This window comes from Maylandia zebra, linkage group LG16, assembly GCF_041146795.1.
Source record: "Maylandia zebra isolate NMK-2024a linkage group LG16, Mzebra_GT3a, whole genome shotgun sequence".
Taxonomy (NCBI): Eukaryota; Metazoa; Chordata; class Actinopteri; order Cichliformes; family Cichlidae; genus Maylandia; species Maylandia zebra.
Genome location: NC_135182.1, coordinates 21,778,329 through 21,796,729, shown reverse-complemented (window position 1 = coordinate 21,796,729; position 18,401 = coordinate 21,778,329). Strand labels below are relative to the sequence as shown.

The 18,401-nt window shown below is 37.0% G+C and overlaps 2 protein-coding genes across 3 annotated transcripts in view; one reads left to right on the top strand and one right to left on the bottom strand.

Moving 5' to 3' along the window:
* Nucleotides 1-13,523, top strand: part of slc4a10b (solute carrier family 4 member 10b) — a 31,373-nt gene extending 17,850 nt beyond the window's left edge. For both annotated transcript variants that reach the window (XM_004557646.4, XM_012920873.3), the window contains 19 exons: nucleotides 159-247; nucleotides 1,618-1,775; nucleotides 1,879-1,966; nucleotides 2,510-2,656; nucleotides 3,528-3,631; nucleotides 4,398-4,572; nucleotides 4,729-4,862; nucleotides 5,043-5,288; nucleotides 5,425-5,530; nucleotides 5,872-6,033; nucleotides 6,326-6,439; nucleotides 7,837-7,998; nucleotides 8,107-8,358; nucleotides 8,567-8,635; nucleotides 9,475-9,648; nucleotides 10,307-10,426; nucleotides 10,528-10,595; nucleotides 10,685-10,785; nucleotides 12,785-13,523. In XM_004557646.4, the coding sequence (XP_004557703.2) occupies nucleotides 159-247; nucleotides 1,618-1,775; nucleotides 1,879-1,966; nucleotides 2,510-2,656; nucleotides 3,528-3,631; nucleotides 4,398-4,572; nucleotides 4,729-4,862; nucleotides 5,043-5,288; nucleotides 5,425-5,530; nucleotides 5,872-6,033; nucleotides 6,326-6,439; nucleotides 7,837-7,998; nucleotides 8,107-8,358; nucleotides 8,567-8,635; nucleotides 9,475-9,648; nucleotides 10,307-10,426; nucleotides 10,528-10,595; nucleotides 10,685-10,760 (2,444 nt within the window). In that variant the 3' untranslated portion in view covers nucleotides 10,761-10,785; nucleotides 12,785-13,523. The remainder of the gene's footprint in view (nucleotides 1-158; nucleotides 248-1,617; nucleotides 1,776-1,878; nucleotides 1,967-2,509; nucleotides 2,657-3,527; nucleotides 3,632-4,397; nucleotides 4,573-4,728; nucleotides 4,863-5,042; nucleotides 5,289-5,424; nucleotides 5,531-5,871; nucleotides 6,034-6,325; nucleotides 6,440-7,836; nucleotides 7,999-8,106; nucleotides 8,359-8,566; nucleotides 8,636-9,474; nucleotides 9,649-10,306; nucleotides 10,427-10,527; nucleotides 10,596-10,684; nucleotides 10,786-12,784) is intronic.
* Nucleotides 13,524-16,149: 2,626 nt separating this feature from the next.
* gcgb (glucagon b) lies at nucleotides 16,150-17,922 on the bottom strand. Its single transcript, XM_004557647.4, has 4 exons — nucleotides 17,829-17,922; nucleotides 17,618-17,723; nucleotides 16,881-17,036; nucleotides 16,150-16,619 (listed from the first exon to the last, which is right to left on the bottom strand). Exons 1-4 carry the CDS (start codon nucleotides 17,905-17,907, stop codon nucleotides 16,508-16,510), a joined length of 453 nt encoding a protein of 150 aa, XP_004557704.2. The 5' UTR covers nucleotides 17,908-17,922; the 3' UTR covers nucleotides 16,150-16,507.
* Nucleotides 17,923-18,401: the final 479 nt, after the last annotated feature.

Sequence of the window (18,401 nt, the reverse complement as noted above, 5' to 3'; positions counted from 1 at the left end):
AAGAGAATGCAAATTGTTAGCTTCTGCTTTTATTCCCCCCCCCCCCCAAAAAAAACAAACCCCCCCCCCCCAAAACCCCCCCAAATCTATGACACTTATAGATAAAATTAATTCATGTGTATTTTGAGCTAATTAAATATCTGGTCTGGACTGTTCAGGTCAGCTGACCGCCTCCCAGTCTCAGTTAGCAGTTCAAGATGGAAAAGGGGATATCAGTAGAGATAACAGCTCTGTGGACTTCAGCAAGGTATGGTACACAATTTATACAGGTGCAGGCATAGTGTGTGTAGTATATGTGCAAAAGCCTAGAAGGTATATATATTGCTCTATGTATGCTATATACAATACATTTATATAAAAAAATGCCAATTCTTCAAAATATTATACATTTTCATATGTAGACTACTCAACATATAAAGAATAAAAACACGCATTAGTGTGCCAGTAAAATGTTTGCATCATAAATGTATTTAATGCTTGAAATAGTAATTGCAAATAACAATGACAATAAAAATAACAATAAAAAGATACTTCTTGGAAATCAAGTGTGAATATAAGCATATACATAACACTATCAGATATGAGAAAAAGAGTGTGTCATACCAGACTCTGAGCAGACTATTACTTTATTGTGTGTCATTGTTGGCATTTTAATGGAAAGGTCATCTAGTAAGGGATTAGGATTATAACCCTGTTAAGTATATAAAAAAAGACTGTCACCACAGATAATAACCACAACCACACACACCAATGATCGAAATAAAATCCTCACTGAAACCATTTGCATAATGTTTATGAGTTTAGCCTGTTGTCTAGGTCAGTGAATTAACTGCTTCATGTGCTTTGCCAGGAACACTGGGACAGTTATAAAATGCACTGTGCTTTTATAATGGTTGAGATAAACAAACAAAAATCATTCACAGTAGAATTTTTCTTATAAAATAATACACATATGTTTTCCAACTGCAGGTTATAATTTACTTTAAATACAAAGAATAATTATTTCTCTAGTATAAAACTTCTAAAAATTCTCAATATTGCACTATTTTTGAAAGTCAACACATATAGAAATAGGAATTTGTTTGGTATCTGAATGGTTGCAGCACATGCATTACTGTGTATGTTGTGAATATTATTTGTGTTGGCACTAGCAACTGCCCAGTAATACAGAAAAACTAAAAAAAACTAACTAACTAAAAATACAAACTACCAACAACAAAGGATAAAGTGACTGAAAGAGGATTATTTTTATCATCAGGAGCAGGTTTTATATGCTATTAGGCATCTTATTTGCTTGGAAATGAAAAATAACCTAGCCTTATGAGTTATTATGCAACAAATCAAAGTAATATTTGTTTTTTTAACACTGTTTTGTTATATTTCATTCACTCACCTGCAACTAATTTGACTGTTATGTCCTCTGACACATAAATCCTGGGCAATTTCAATGCATTTAGTCTGAATGTCATTTAATATCTTACATTTGGGGCTTATTGTGAAGGTAAGGTGTAAAATGTGGTGCCACTATTTTAAACCATTCTTATTGTGAGACCTGTTTGGATGTTATGCTAACCATGAAGGATATTATTAAGCACTGTTCTTTGTGGCCTTTTTCAGATAGACATTCATTTCATGAAGAAGATCCCACCGGGAGCGGAGACCTGCAATGTGTTAGTTGGCGAGCTGGAATTCCTGAACAAGCCAGTGGTGGCGTTTGTCCGCCTTTCACCGGCGGTTCTGCTCAACGGACTGGCTGAAGTCCCGATTGCCACAAGGTCACTACAGTATGATGTGCCTAAACTAGGTCAAGATCACAGAAAGAAGTCAGCCACATTTGATTTGACAAATCAAATTAAAATGATGTGATTTTGCCTCTAGGTTTCTATTCATTCTCCTGGGTCCCTTGGGTAGAGGGCCTCAGTATCATGAGATTGGGAGATCTATTGCAACACTGATGACAGATGAGGTAAGAATTCACTAAGGGAGAAATATTACCAAGTTGTCATTCTGAAGGGAGTATTTATTCATTACTGTTTTGAAGAAGTGGGTAGATTGGTGTAAATGTCAGTCAGATGTCATACTCAGACTTTCTGCGGGCACTTTGCATAAATTCACAGCCCAGCAGAACTCACCAAATTTCAAAAGTGATGGAACATTTCTCAGCGTGAAGTACAGCTCAGAGCTTTAATGACATGCTCTTGGTGATTACTCAGCCCCTGTGCTCTCCTTTTCTGTCTGGATCTTATGCTGTCATCCACCATAACTGTGGAAAAGAGAAAGTCTGAACTTAATTACAAACACACTGTTTGGAATAAGCATAAATGAGTCAGTTAAATTTAGTTTGTGCAGCACCTGTCAGGTAATCCAAAGGTGAAGCTGCTGTAAACCGTCCCTAAGTGTAAATCCTCTTTTAACAGATATAAAAAGTGATGGCTGTTGTTCAGAGAGTGTTGCATATACACTGCACCACACTGATATAGTGCATATAAACATATGTCTCTGCTTGCAGGTTTTCCATGATGTTGCCTATAAAGCTAAAGATCGAAATGATATAATTGCTGGTATCGATGAATTCCTTGATCAAGTGACAGTCCTGCCTCCTGGGGAATGGGACCCGTCTATACGGATAGAGCCACCAAAAAATGTACCTTCTCAGGTCAGTAGGAATTTTATTAATCAGTTGCTGATTTTTTAAATTCAGTCAAATTCAGGAACTCTTTAATATTTGATAAAACTGCGCCTCTGTAGTGAGAACAAGATTATTATTTCCACTGACAATACTTTCTATGCAGATCATTCCAAGAATCCATGCAAAACTGAGCCTTCATTCAATAATTGTTTTATAAGTTACAGGCTCTCGAATTATACAGACTGGATCAAAAAATTTGCCTATATTTTCTATCCTAAGTTCTTAATTACAGGAGAAATTCACATAGAAATTCCAGGGCTGGAAAACATATTCAAGCTCTGTTAAAAACTCCAAGAAAACCAATTTTACACTTGCTTAGAGTTTCTAAATATAAAGACAATATTGTTGTTTTTTCATAGTTGCTTATAGTTTTTAGATTTTCTGAAACAGTCACCATGTGATGGGTCTCTTTTTTAGTCTAAAATTTGACACCAGGCCTATCCATTAGAAAACTATGGGATTTTAGGTTGGAGAAACTGAAGTCAAATTATTTTTGACTGAATGATCCATTTGGCATTATGGCTCTGTGCTGGGACATCCCCATCCATCCAGGAAGAACAGCTGCAAGATGCCAGCACAGATAGAGAGCAAGCATCAGTGATGACAGATATGACATTGATTAAGCCAGACAGAACAAGAAGGGTTTGCAGATGCACAGCCACTGTGAGCAGGTTAAAGCAGCTTAGATAGTGCGCCATACATGAGATTTATCATTTGAATGTATAGAAGAGTATCACGTAAGGCATGAGCTGATTGTGTGCTGGGATTGCGGCTGAGCTTGACTTTTGACCTGCTTAAACTAATGCTATGCATCATTTGTGCCTTGTTTGTTAAACAGGAGAAAAGAAAGAAAAGTAACATTTTACCAAATGGATTAGTTGAGGGGGAAGAAGAAGAAGAGCACGATGCTCATGGCAGCCCAGAACTGCAGCGTACTGGGAAGTGAGTCACTTTGTGCTGAACACTGGGGGGGTCAAGATCTCTGTCTAAATAAATAAATAGATATGGATAAATTTCCAGATGATTAAACATGCAACCATTTTGCTGGTAATACCTGAAATGAGTAAAGAAAATCAACAGCCTATTTATGCAAGATTATTCATAATTTTATTGGGGGGGTTATATTGGTTGGGTCTGATTATTTCCAGGGGGGGGTCATAACCCCCCAACCCCCCCTGGAAATTACGCCCCTGTGAGTCACCCAGGAAGTTTTTTTTGTTTTTTTTTCTCAAAGGGAACCGTGATCACCAGGAAGTTAAGATGTTCACTAAGCCACCTTATTAAGCATAAATGTGCTGGAGATAATTTAGGATAATTCTACTAAGCGTCTAATGATTCACACTACTTTATTTGGTGTGTTTTCTCCTCATGTGTTGTACACATAAAAGGAGTTTGAGGTTGAATCAGCTGTGCTTCTACAAAATGTAGACTGTGATGCTAATCGGCTATTCCTGGGGAAACTTGGTCTGCAGTTGCAGTGATAAAGTGGTTTCCATAGAAACATTCTATCTCCAGATCTCAGTTTTTGCAGAGAGACTTTATCCGTCACGGGGAACTATTACACTAAGCCAATAGCTGAGCACTGGGAAGGCAGCGAAAGGAAAACAAGTTAGGGGAAAAAAACTAGCTCATTTAAATTAATAAAACTGTCAAAATGAAAAGCTCAGAATGCTGACGCTAATATTTATTCATTTATTTATCTTCCCAGGTGGTTTGGCGGTCTCATTTTAGACATCAAACGCAAGGCCCCTCACTACCTGTCTGACTACACTGATGCTTGTAGCTTACAGTGTGTCGCCTCTTTCTTATTCCTCTACTGTGCCTGCATGTCCCCTGTCATCACCTTTGGAGGACTTCTGGGCGAGGCAACAGAAGGACGCATAGTAAATCACCTTCCTATAAATGTTCACGCTGTTCTGTAAAGACTAGCTTCACACTGTAGTAGAGTTTCACTAGACAATACTTGTAGTTCAACATCATGAATCCCTTTTCAGCATATATATCCATTAGTAATTTCTTTGTCCTTTCCCATCCCCCAGAGTGCAATTGAGTCACTGTTTGGAGCCTCACTGACTGGAATTGCCTATTCCCTGTTTGCCGGGCAGCCCCTTACCATTCTGGGGAGCACGGGGCCTGTGCTTGTTTTTGAAAAGATATTGTTCAAATTCTGCAAGTATGTTTTTTTTCCTTGACAAATGTCGAATTTTGTTTTGTTACATTGTCTGACTTGAAAATGAATGTATTGGCCATGAATTGATCTCATGGACAAAAAGCATGCAGTTTTATTTTAATATTGATTTTCCTCTAATTCGCAATATTTCAAAGACAACTGTTCTTGTTAATCTCAACATAGGGAGTATGGCTTGTCCTATCTGTCACTGAGGACCTGTATCGGCCTGTGGACAGCTTTCCTCTGTATTCTGCTGGTGGCCACAGATGCCAGTTCCCTCGTTTGCTACATCACACGTTTTACAGAGGAAGCCTTTGCCTCACTCATCTGCATCATTTTCATCTACGAGGCCTTGGAGAAACTCGTCCACCTGGGGAAACACTATCCCTTTAATAAGAACAACAACCTGGACAAACTCACCTTGTACTCGTAAGTGGACATTAATTCTCATAGCATGGGCTGTTTAGAGTAATGCAGGAATAATTTTGAAGACCATTTCTTAGCCATACAGTAAATCCATGATGACGGATTATTAACTTACCCAGATGCTCATGTGCTACCACAGATGTTCATGCGTTGAGCCTTCTGACCCCACCAATGGCACCCTGAAGTACTGGGAGATGAACAACATCACTGCTTCAGAAATCTATTGGGAAGCACTGGAGGTCAAGGTATTACTGAACCACTAAAAAGTATTAAAAAACAAAACAAAACCAAAAAGCAAAGCATGAACAAATCTGTTAGTTATGGTAGTTTTATATGCATATAAGACATATTTAAATACTGATTTACATGGGGACAAGTTTGAAAAGCATTTATTTAGTTTTTCCACCTTAAAGTGACATCCTTTTCCAGATGGGAGAGATAGAGCAGATTAAGGGCATGTGTGTTGGATTATATTGGATTACTCAAACTGCACTGCAAATCACTGTAAAAGCACATTTTGAAAGTTTTTTGTAGACATGGGAGTTCATAAACCCTGTAACGAATAGTTGTGCCTTGTTCTCTGCAGGGCTGTATTGAAAATCGTGGGGAGTTTGTGGGCAGTGCCTGTGGACCTCAAGGACCCTACGTTCCTGACGTTCTCTTCTGGTGTGTCATTCTCTTCTTTTCCACGGTCTTCATGTCAGCTTTCCTCAAGGAGTTCAAGTTCAGTAACTACTTTCCCACCAAGGTACTGTCCACAGTCTGTTATCAATTGTGATAGTGTGTCAAGATTATGACTGAATCATCAAGAGAAAGGTACTAGTTGTCACTAACTTAGCATGTCTTTACTTTTGTTGCACAATGCAGTGGCACACTCTAGTGGTCATACTTAAGTATAGCATGATTAAAAGGCAGTAGTGACTCAATTGATTGGTTTCTATTAATTAGTATTAATGAAACCCATACATTTATGGATTGTTTTAAGTTTTTTTTTTTTTTTTAACAAACACCCCTCTATTTTTTTGGTTTGTTTTATTTAGGTCAGGTCCGTTATCAGTGACTTTGCTGTTTTCATCACTATCCTAACCATGGTCTTGGTTGACTATGCCTTAGGGGTCCCATCTCCAAAACTGAAAGTTCCCAGTGTGTTTAAGGTGAGCCAGAGCATACAATAAATTGTTCAGTTCAACCTTCAAAATGAAAGATTAAATATACACAAGTCTATCTCAAAACAGCACACACATACCCACACACACAACCCCTGTTCTGAAAACGTTTGGACACAGAATAAAACTATTTGCAAATCTCGTAAGCCCCTTATTTAATTAAAAATAGAGAAAAGAAACACATCGATGTGTAAAGTAGGAAGCACATCTCAAAAAAAGTTGCAGCGGGGGTGACAAAAGGGTTCAAGCGGTACTAAAGCAAAACGACTTGAAAAACAAAGAAAAAAAAAAAGCAATGTAGTCAGGCAGAGTTCACCATTCTCCAACATGTTTCCCAACTTAAAATGTCAACATCTACAGTATAACACCATGAAAAGACTCCAGGAATTTTGAAAAATCATGTCAAGGCTGAAAATCATTATTGTCTTAGGAAAACATGGACCTTGCATCCTGCAGACTAAAGAGGAGAGGGACCATCCAGCTTATTATCAGTGCTCATTTCCAAAAGCCTGCATTTCTGATACTGGTACAGGGGAGCATTGGCACCTATGGAACTGGCAGCTTCCACCTGTGGAAAAGCACCATCAGTGGTGAAAAGTGTATACAGGTTTTGTAGCAACATATGTTCCTATCTAGAGGACATCTTTTTCAGGGAGGACATATCTCAGCAAAACAGTGCTAAAGTGCATACTGCGGGTATTACAACAGCATTGCTTCACAGTAGATGAGTCTGGGTGCTGAACTGGCCTGTTTGCAATCCAGACCCTTCACCATATGAAAACATTCGGAGCATGTAAACAAATGAAACAAACAAATAATGAAGCAAAAACATGACAAAGAAGACCCAGGACTGATCTAGTCTGACCTAGCTCTACATCAGACTAGAATGGGGGAACAGTCATTTACCATAAAGTTCAGCAGCTGGTCTCCTCAGTTCCCAGATGTTTACTGATGTTAAAAGAAGAGGGGATCCTACACACTGATAAACATGGTCATGTCTCAAGTTCAGAATGACCTAATATTTGCTTAGTTTAAACACTAGATATGTTTTTAATCTTCTATTGTGAATGAAATGTGGGTTTATGAGATTTGAAAATTATTCTGTTCTCTTTTTATTTACATTTTACACTACATCCCAACTTTTTCAGAACTGGGTTTGCATATGTTGCTGCCCTTACTGGCCAGAAGAAGATACCCATCTATGGTGACTTTAAGGGATGGGGGAATGCACATCCCAATACACAGTGAATACACAATTTAAATACACGAGGACAGAGAATGGAGATTATGACTCCCCATCACTTGCTATGAGAATTCCTTTAAAATTACTCTTGACATGCTATTTTAATGTAATCACCTAACCAAACGCAATATTTTCTCATTAGCCAACAAGAGATGATAGAGGTTGGTTCATCACCCCATTGGGGCCTAACCCCTGGTGGACAGCAGTCATAACGGTGGTGCCAGCTATGCTTTGTACCATCCTTATCTTCATGGACCAGCAGATCACGGCTGTCATAATCAACAGAAAGGAACACAAACTCAAGGTACTTTCCTGCTTTCCTACAGACTGCAAATGAGTTGCATAATATCTTGCTGAACTGCATCAAAACAGCTCAACTTTAACTTTATTAACCGGTATCTCCCCTCTCTAGAAAGGCTGTGGATATCATCTAGATCTGTTCATGGTTGGGGTTATGCTAGGTGTTTGCTCTTTGATGGGGTTGCCATGGTTTGTAGCAGCCACCGTCCTCTCCATCACCCACGTCAACAGCCTGAAACTTGAATCCGAGTGCTCAGCTCCCGGGGAGCAGCCCAAGTTCCTTGGTATCAGAGAGCAGCGCTTTACCGGGCTCATGATCTTTGCTCTTATGGGGTGCTCGGTCTTCATGACATCAGTGCTCAAGGTGAGACGCTCGTTTGAACTCATTCTGCAGTTATGATCACAGTATTATTAAATGTGACTTGAGTTACAAAGATGCTTACTGTTTTATATCGCTATTTTCAACGCCTTAAAGCATTTGAAACATACACAGGTTTTTGTGTTTACACTTAATTTTTCCAAGTATCCCTCAGGAACTGTATGAAATATATTTCTCTATTGTTGATTTTCAGTTCATACCCATGCCTGTGTTGTATGGAGTATTCCTGTATATGGGAGCATCTTCTCTCAGAGGCATTCAGGTAAAAGTTGTTGGAATTTCACAGTAATATGTAATTTATTTGCTGAAATTATGCATGTGAGAAAATAACATGTGTTATTTTTCCTATAGGATAATCTGTGTAGGCTTTACATTCTTGCTTAGCCATCATAGGGGATCGCCTCCATATTGTCTGGCTGCCCAGATAAGAAGAGCTAATTGGTCTCTAGCGTGTTCCCATCTTAAAATGATGGGAGCTCACTAAAATAGTGCTTATTTTCACTATTTTTAACAGTTGCCTTTTTAAACTTCTTTTCAGTGGTCTGACTTATTGTTGCTACACATTCACAGAGAAACTTTTCACTTGCCTTAGTGTTAGACTTTCTGCACAAGCTTGTCAGGAGTCTAGTCTGCTTGGCTTTTGACGCTTAAAAGGCAATTTATTTTTGGTTTATAAAAGCTTAGCTGTTTGACCTAAAAAAAAATAAAGCAGTGTTATATCTATAGGTTGTTCATTATAAACTTATACTGCACATCTAAACCTTACTCTGATTTTCTAAGTATAGGCTTTATAAACAGCTGATGCTCTCAGAAGCTCTCAAGAAGATTTATATAACCTTAAAGCTCCTTTGTGGGAAAGGGGGAAATTGTATGTTTAATCAGGATTAAAACAGCTGTCTATGGCCTCTGGGGTGAGACTCCATCATACCTAAAATGTCTAACTTTAAAACCGAAATCATGAGATTGCATTGTAGACAGAGAGTGATTAATCTTAACCTTCCATGTGTTGTGATTTTATAGTAATAATGCTCACATTTGGACTATTTTTAATCAAGAAGTAAATAAGTATAGTAAATAAGAATAATTACCTTTCCTTTGCAGTTTTATGACCGTCTCAGATTGTTCGGTATGCCAGCCAAGCACCAGCCCGATTTCATCTACCTACGACATGTACCCCTGAGGAAGGTGCACCTCTTCACCATCATCCAGCTCAGCTGTTTGGTTCTTCTGTGGACCATCAAGACATCCAGGGCTGCTATTGTGTTTCCTATGATGGTCAGTAAACAGCGCATTTTCCTCACACTCAAATATATTGGTTGGGGCTACAACCTTTAGGAAAACCAGAAGGGAAAAAGAGCGCGTGAAAGCATTGATGCACATGGTCGAAAATGATCTGTGATGATGTATCTGATATCCCTGTGTTGGTGTTGTTCCTGCACCATCATCATGAAACTGGTTTTCAGTTTCAGCATTGCTGTTAACCAGTCATGCTGTTGTGATGTTACAGTGTTGAAAAATTGAAGAAGAAAAAAATGCATTTGTTTATATAAACCTCTCTCCTGGAACAAGTGTTCCAAGTGTTTTCTTTATTAATTTATCCAATATGACAAATATACAGCAAATTTAAGTCACTCATGTCGGTTTGCTTGTAATAGCTTTCAATAGCATTGGCTAACCTCTTGGCTAATGCTATTAAAAGCCCAGACAGGGACTGGTCAGTTTCATTGTTGATTCTGGACCAACACTGTTATGATGACGTAGGAACACCAATACAAGGATATCAGATCATACATAAAAAATGCTGTATATGTTAAGTTTCTTACATACTTTGCTTCATATTAAAATAAATAGATCTAGCTCCTCAGCACAGTGTCCTTCGTTATTAAAATGGTTCCTTGAGTCATCTGTTTGTTCTTCTGTGGCACTTCTGTAGGTGTTGGCTTTGGTGTTTATCAGGAAACTGATGGACTGTATCTTCACCAAGAGAGAGCTAAGCTGGTTGGATGACCTCATGCCAGAAAGCAAGAAGAAGAAACTAGAGGATGCTGAAGAGGTGTTTTTTCCCTTCCTTCCTAAACAAATGGCAATGTACTAATATTTTGTTACTATTTACATGGCTTTAAAATGAGTTGCTTTCATTTATTAAACCTTCAGGAGGACGAGGAGCAGAGTATATTGGCAGAAGATGACGGAGTAGAGCAAGTGCCATTAGAAGGGTATAAGTAAGTTTTCGGGGCAGCATTTAAATGCTTTTGTAAATGTTGATATTCATATGGACTATATAAGTCAATTTGTGTGTTGTATTTTTTAGAGGAATACCCATCATCAACATCACAGATGAAATGTCCAAAGGTTCTTTTGGAAATACTTGGAATGCCAGTGGTTGAGATACTTCAAAAAGAAAACAATATGGTAAGAATATTTGCATTGCATATTTGCAACATTTTCATACTTGTAAATCCAGTGCAGGAACTAGTTATATATATATATATATATATATATATATATATATATATATATATATATTTGTGTATGTGTGTGGATGCACACACACACACATATATATATATATATATATATATATATATATATATATATATATATATATATATATATATATATATATATATATATATATATATATATATATATATATATATATGTGTGTGTGTGTGCATCCACACACATACACAAATATATATATATATATATATATATATATATATATATATATATATATATATATATATATATATATATATATATATATGCTACAATTATTATTTTAGCATGATGCCATGATACGTTACATTGTATATGCCACATAGATGTTGGCACTCACGACAGTTTTCATGCAATTACACGTAGAAGAATATTTCTATACATGGCACAGTTTAGATGCTCAAAAGGAACAGGATGAAGTTTAGACTTAATGCTATGATCCCACCCACCCTTTATAGTGACAGTGATGGCAATACTTTTTATTGCGAATTTTTATTCCAAATTCAAAAAATAGAATAATGTATGTTTCAGGATTTTAAGATTTAATACAGTAATTTTGCAAAATATGTTCTCAGGCTTAAAAAAATCTAACAAAAAAAAATTCTCACTCTAATATTTTATTGGACTGCCTTTCACTCTGGCATTGTTTCGATAAGCTCATGCAATTTTACAACATTTATTTCTGTCCAGAGTTGCATTAATTTCTCGCCAAGATCTCATATTGATGATGGAAGTCAGACCGCTGCGTAAAGTCTCCTCTGGCAAATCCCAAATGATTCTCAATGGTGTTAAGGTCTGGACTCTGTGGTGGCCGGTCCATGTGTGAAAATGATGTCTTAAGCTCCCTGAAACACCCTTTCACTCTGGTTGATGAATCCTGGCAGTGTCATCTTAGAATATGCCCAGATAATTAGCTGACCTCACCTAGACCAGATCATAACAATGACCCACAGGCTTTTGTCGTGTACACTAGGCATGATGGGTGCATCACTTTATCCATCTCTCTTTTTACCACATGGCCTTTTTTCATCACTTTTTTATTTCATTCTAGCAAATTGAAGCATTTCTGATGAAGTTTCATGTTAAGTGTTTTTCTTAAGGGTAAATGGGCTGGTTCTTAAATAACATTTGTCTACTCTAATTGAGCACTCTTAGTGCTTTTTATTGCAAGCCTCATTCACCCAATCACACACACATTTATTCTCACACACAGCCAAACTGATGAATGGATTAGGGACAACTCAGGTTTTAGTAACTCTTCCATGCAGACTGGAGGATCTAGGGATCTCACCATGAACCTCTGATTAAAAGTCGGCCCACTCCACGTCCTGAACCATAAATACCTCTAAGAGCTAAATAGCCACAATCCTTTGAAGTTCCTTTACTTTGCATACTTGTATTTTTCATTAATTTTGTCCAAGGTTAACACAATATCATGGCCTGTTGTGGATGATAGAGGGCGCCAGATGTTGTGAATGACAGCTGATTATTTTGTGACAGAAAAACAAACAAAAAAATGTATATGGATCTGGGGCACCTCGGGGCTTTTTTGCAAAAAGACCATCAAGTTAGAAATTTTTTGAGCCTTACATGATTGTAATATGAGCACACTGTGGGCAAAACTGTCATCGCCAAAGACAGCTGATGTTGGTTAGGTACAGTGTTTTTATTTATTTATTTTGTTCTTGTAGCTCCATGAGACTAGTACCTTTTATTTTATCATATTCAAAAGTCAGAAAGGAAATAGGTGAATGACATCACTAACATTCAGATGGATAAATAACACCATGAGTCAGAGAAAAGGAATATACAAAATCACTTTAGGTAAGCCGTCGATTTAAAGATGGTTATGTTTACATATTTACTACTTTTACACATTTTTATATCTTTTCTCTTTGGATTCTGATAGTTACACCGCTCTCAGCTTTTCTCCACAACTACAAATAAAAGCTGGAGAAGATGGAAGTCAGTGTGGACAGCATTACGAGTCTTTGTCATTGTTCCGTCTGTGTTTTCAAACAAATCTACATTGTGTGTTTCATATCATCAATCCTTCAAGTTTAGTTTTGCAGATCTCTGTAAGTAAAAAACTGCTTTATCTGATGTATCCCGGTTATTATGAACTAATAGAACCTGCTATCTAATTTTCTCTTGTTGTTAACATCTAACCCTATATACTGTTTGGATTTATTGAATGTAAACCACAGAAGCATACATTTCTGCTGTTTTTGGAATGGGACCATTTTGAATTTTACGTAATGATTTTAATTCTGTGGAACCAAAAGCAATAGCTCTTTGTACCAAAATGGTAATAATTTGTATGAGAAAATATTTAGCAATATTTATATTGTCATTTATTTTATGGTATTTATTTTATATTTGTTTTGTGTTTGCTACAAAATACATGGTAGTCTAACAAAGACGTGTGTGTGTGTGTGCATATTGTTTTTATTGTAAATGTAAACTATACTCAAAGTATCCTGTGTTTAATGGTTGTATAAAGTTATGAATCATGAATTTTAAAGGCATCTAGCCATCTACTGTTGCATTTCAATGAAGAATTGAGGGTTACTCGATTTTTAAAATCAAATAATAGTTTTATGTATAACTTGTCAGTGTGCTACACTAAATAAATTTCTATAAGCATTCTTGTTTATCTTGTCAAAGTCAAACTTACGCTCAAATGAAAATTTTTAAGGAAGTCAACAATTCTGTTTCTCTGTTTATCATTTTTGATTTAGCAAAACTTGATACACTAAACACTGAATAACTGCAAAAGCTTTGAGTGAATTTTAGAATTTGAAATTTTGAGAACATTCATAGCATTTTATAATAAGGTCGGTGACTAGAGTTTTCATTTTTCTAGATTTAAATAATTATTTAATTTAATTTTTGAATAAAATTTTATCTGTAATTAGAATGTAATTATATTTACCTACAACTATGGTAGATACACTAGAATTTAAATACCCTAGCAACCACAAATAAACCAGCAGTCTGAGATCCAACTGCTCTATTGGGGTGATTTAGTACCATGAGGTCTTTAAGATAAAATGGGACTTGATCATTAAAGACCTTGTATGTCATGATAAGGATTTTAAATTTAAATTTGATTCTGGATTTAACAATGAGCCAATCAAGAGAAGCCAATATGGAAAAAATATGCTCACTCTTTCTTCTAATCCCTGGAAGTCTTACATTGCATGTAGCTCATTTTGGCTGAACCTAGTCAGGCCTCATGAGCTAAGACTCAACCACAAGATGCTTGCTGAGCCTCTCCCCAATCTAGGTGAGGTAACTTGGTCTCTTGTTGACTTTTCCATAAAGGTTTTGTAAATTGCACCTAGTCTGGCTGTTCACCTAGGACCAACTTCCCTTGGGAGATACCAGGGGCAAAGATGTCCCAGATTTATATATGCATGCATATAGTGGGTTGTACTTGTTGTATTTGTGGGCATATGCTAATATATTCTTGTGATGACTAATATTGTTATATATATCCTATATATCCTCCTGAGGACCAGTCTATTCATTTATGTCCTTTGTAATGGATTTATTTGGTCTGTGCCTTCTGACTTATTTGAGCTACCCTAGTAAGTCCTGATGTATTAAATACAGGGCATCCTGGGCGGCAGCACGGTGGCACGGTGGTTAGCACTGTTGCCGCACAGCAAGAAGGTCCTGAGTTCAATTCCACCATCAGGCCGGGGTCTTTCTGTGTGGACTTTGCATGTTCTCCCCGTGTTTGCGTGGTTCTCTCCGGGTACTCCGGCTTCCTCCCACCGTCCAAAGACATGCAGCTTGTGGGGATAGGTTAATTGGATAATCCAAATTGCCACTAGGTGTGAATGTGCGAGTGAATGTGAGTGTGAATGGTTGTCTGTCCCTATGTGTTGGCCCTGCGACAGACTGGCGACCTGTCCAGGGTGTACCCTGCCTCTCGCCTTATGACAGCTGGGATAGGCTCCAGCGCCCCCCGCGACCCTGAAAAGGATAAGCGGAAGCGAATGGATGGGCATCCTGGGCTTTCCATTGATGTCTCATGTGTTTGGGTGGCCTTCTTCAGAGGAAGGAAATCACCAAAAAAGTTCAATGTCAAAACTCTTTTTCCTCGGTTATAGGATATAGTGTACTAATAAAGCATATTATTAACACGTGAGGCAATATTATGGAATAAAATAAAATGTCTGTTTACATACATATATAAAAATATAAACACATTTACACATATATTGATGTGTACTATACATGTATACAGGCACAAACATACTCGTATATCCATACATACACACACTCAAAACTTACATATATACTATATCTTGATTTAACAAGATGTCAGAGGAGCGATAGATAATATTAGTTTGCTGCACATAATGCTTTCATTTGAAATGCCATTGGCAATTTTACTTATATAACACATTTGATCATTAGTGTTAAACAATGCATTTTATTGTATGCTAACACAACGCTCTTAACAATGAGCTTTACATAGAGATAAAAACGTAAAAACCAGTGTAGGTTATCAAGGATAGGGCAGAGATATCCAGTGTCAGTGATGCCGAAAACATTTGCCCGTTTTTAACCTTGACAAATTTTGGCTCACAAGTAAACTTGAATGGGCTGAGGATTATTGTAATCAACAGATGGTTTGATGTGCTACAGATGACAGCTTAGAGAGGTGGCCTATCCCAAAGCGTGTCAAGCTGCTGGCTCATGCAAATTACTGTTTTGTCTCAGTGCCAGGAGGAACTCAAGAGTGTCGACCCAGTCATTTCTCCCAACGAGGTACTTATGTGATTGACATGATTTTCTTTCATTTAGCATAACCATCCTTGGTGTGCAGTCTGCGCATTGCTTGAAAATCCTCCTCCAGTGAACAGCTGACAGGTGACATATCATCATTTTACCTGGTAAAAAATACCACAGCTTATTTCTCCCTCTGGAGTAACGTGTTCATTGATTTTTCTTCTACCTCCATAAACACAAGGATTAAGGGAAGGTGACAGTGGTGCAAACAATCAAATCACATTTTTTTTAAGCCAGTGACTATATCACTGGACCAAAATGTTATGTCGTGCTTATATATGACTTATTCACTAGTCAGCGAATATTGATTCAAATGACCACACAACTTTTGTTCTGTTCTTGATGGCCAATAATGAGTGTATCTTTTGTCTAAAGCATGATATTTATATATTCTCTGACTTCTAGACCTCATGCTAAGACTTGTTAAACCACCTCATTGGATTCAAGTATTTAGAAAGGGAAGCCATGGATTGTACATATTTCTTTATTGAAAACTAAATGTATTTTTTTTCTGAATAATAAGAAAAAAGCATTAGACTATTGACAGATGTAATTAATAAACTTGAAGTTTAAACCAATAATGTGATTTTAAAAATGAAGGAAAAAAAACTGAATAAATCATGTCATGAATGCTTGATCAGACATCTGACACATATCTGACACATTTTAAAATTTCCTTTAGCAATTTAAGGCCAACCGGGCTTCTTGTGAGGGCATTTAATATCTTACCGAGAAAAAAGTCTAGTACAGACTGCAAAACATATAATGGCACAGAGTCAGTGAGAATAGTTGCATTAATTTGGGAAATGGCAAAAGCTGGATCTCTTCAATCTCTTCTCCCTCGGCCAGTCTTCAGCCAGGACACAAACTCCTTGGCTGCCTGGTCTTGCAGGTAGGAACTCACATCGCTGGTGTAAGTGCCGTCTGCATGGCGTCTCCTGTGTGAAGAAGTCACAATAGCTGCATATGTAACTGTGGTGCAACAGACCAAAAAAAACCAAATCCACATGGGTACATTGAACATGACTTGGAATCATTTTGATTTAGGTTAAAATCACAAACGGAAACAAGAGAAGCAATCAACAGAATGAATGCAGTTATATTTAGACTTTAGACTGTCTTTTACAAATTTAAAGGCACAAACTTACAAATTTGTGTCTTTAAAAAAACAAAAAACCCCAAAAAACTGTGACACTCACCCATTCCTCTTTGAGTTCTTCAGCCACTGGACAAAGTCTTGTGCTCTTCTTGTCTCCAGGTATTTGCTGTAGTCGTTGGAAAATGTTCCCTCTGAATGTCTCTTCATGTTTTGGATCTCAATGGGTTCGTTGAGGATGGAGTTTTCAGTCAATAGCCTAAAAAAGTGATGCATTATGAAAGTGAACAGAGCTAATGTACGCTCACCATTGCAATAGCCTGGAGTCCCCTGCTTCTTACAAGTTAACTCTTTATTCTTTATTCTGCATCATTCTTCTCATCTGTCCATGACTATTCATATATACTTCATACTTCTCAGAAATCTGGAGTTATATCAATCAATCAATCAATCAATCAATCAATCAATCAATCAATCAATCAATCAATCAATCAATCAATCAATCAATCAATCAACTGATTGATAGAACGATAGATCAATAGATCGATAGATCAATAGATCAGTAGATATAGGTATATAATAACAATATAACATTGTTTAGCATTAAATTCAAGCAAAAAACATTAATTTATAATTATTTATTATTAATTAATAAGTGTGCTAATCAAATTTTGATTTAAATTACACTTTATAAATTACACGGGCGATCAACACTGTGGATCATTTTTTTCATTTTGCCAACAGCTCCTCCATTAATGCAGCACATGAGACTAATAGTAATACTACTACTACTACTACTAATGTCTGAGGCAGTGTAAAATGACTGAAAGTTGGTCTTACATAGAGTGTCGGTCTGTGTCCTGGTCAGGAACCTGCCAGCTGCTTTGAATGATGATGAAGAGCAGGAGTCCGGCTAAAGAATGAGCACTATTCATTGTTTGAGCCTCTGAAAAAATACAAAAAGAAATTTATGGAAAAAGTGACGTTAAAAATCCATTCAATAAAATTTAACAAGATATTCTACATTTAGATTGCTGCAAAAACATCTCACCTGTGGTTCTTTCTGCTGAGCGTTTGAGAGAGGGATGGCAGTTTTCTCTTCTTCTCTCTGGCTTCTTAAGCTGTTTCATGGTCCCCTCTTGATCTGCTCAGCGTTTATATAGGGGAGCTGAGGAGCACTCTCCCAGGTGACTTCACCGTCACAGAAACCTTAGCATATCACCTGTTACTTTCAATCCATTAGTCTGCTTCCGCCTTGTTCCCCTGAATATATTTGACTTTGGGTTTTTAAAAAATAACAGCTGGGTGGTGAAATCTGTTGCTTTATTTAGTCCAAAACAAACATGACCTCTACCCTGACAAATAAATCCATGCCCATGTATGTGTTTGATTGAATTCAACAGCTGGCCATTTTGGATATATAATGTTTCCTATTATTCTTTTATATTTTTCACAATTTATATAATTTGTATAATAAAACCTAATTCAAAGCACACATTAATGTTATATATTGTTAGTACTGGGTGTTTTTATTTTAATCTTAATTTGCATGTTTGAACAGTAAGGAGATCAGTAATAATCTTTTGGCCTATTAAAAGAACCATTTGTAAAGAAAAGCAATGAA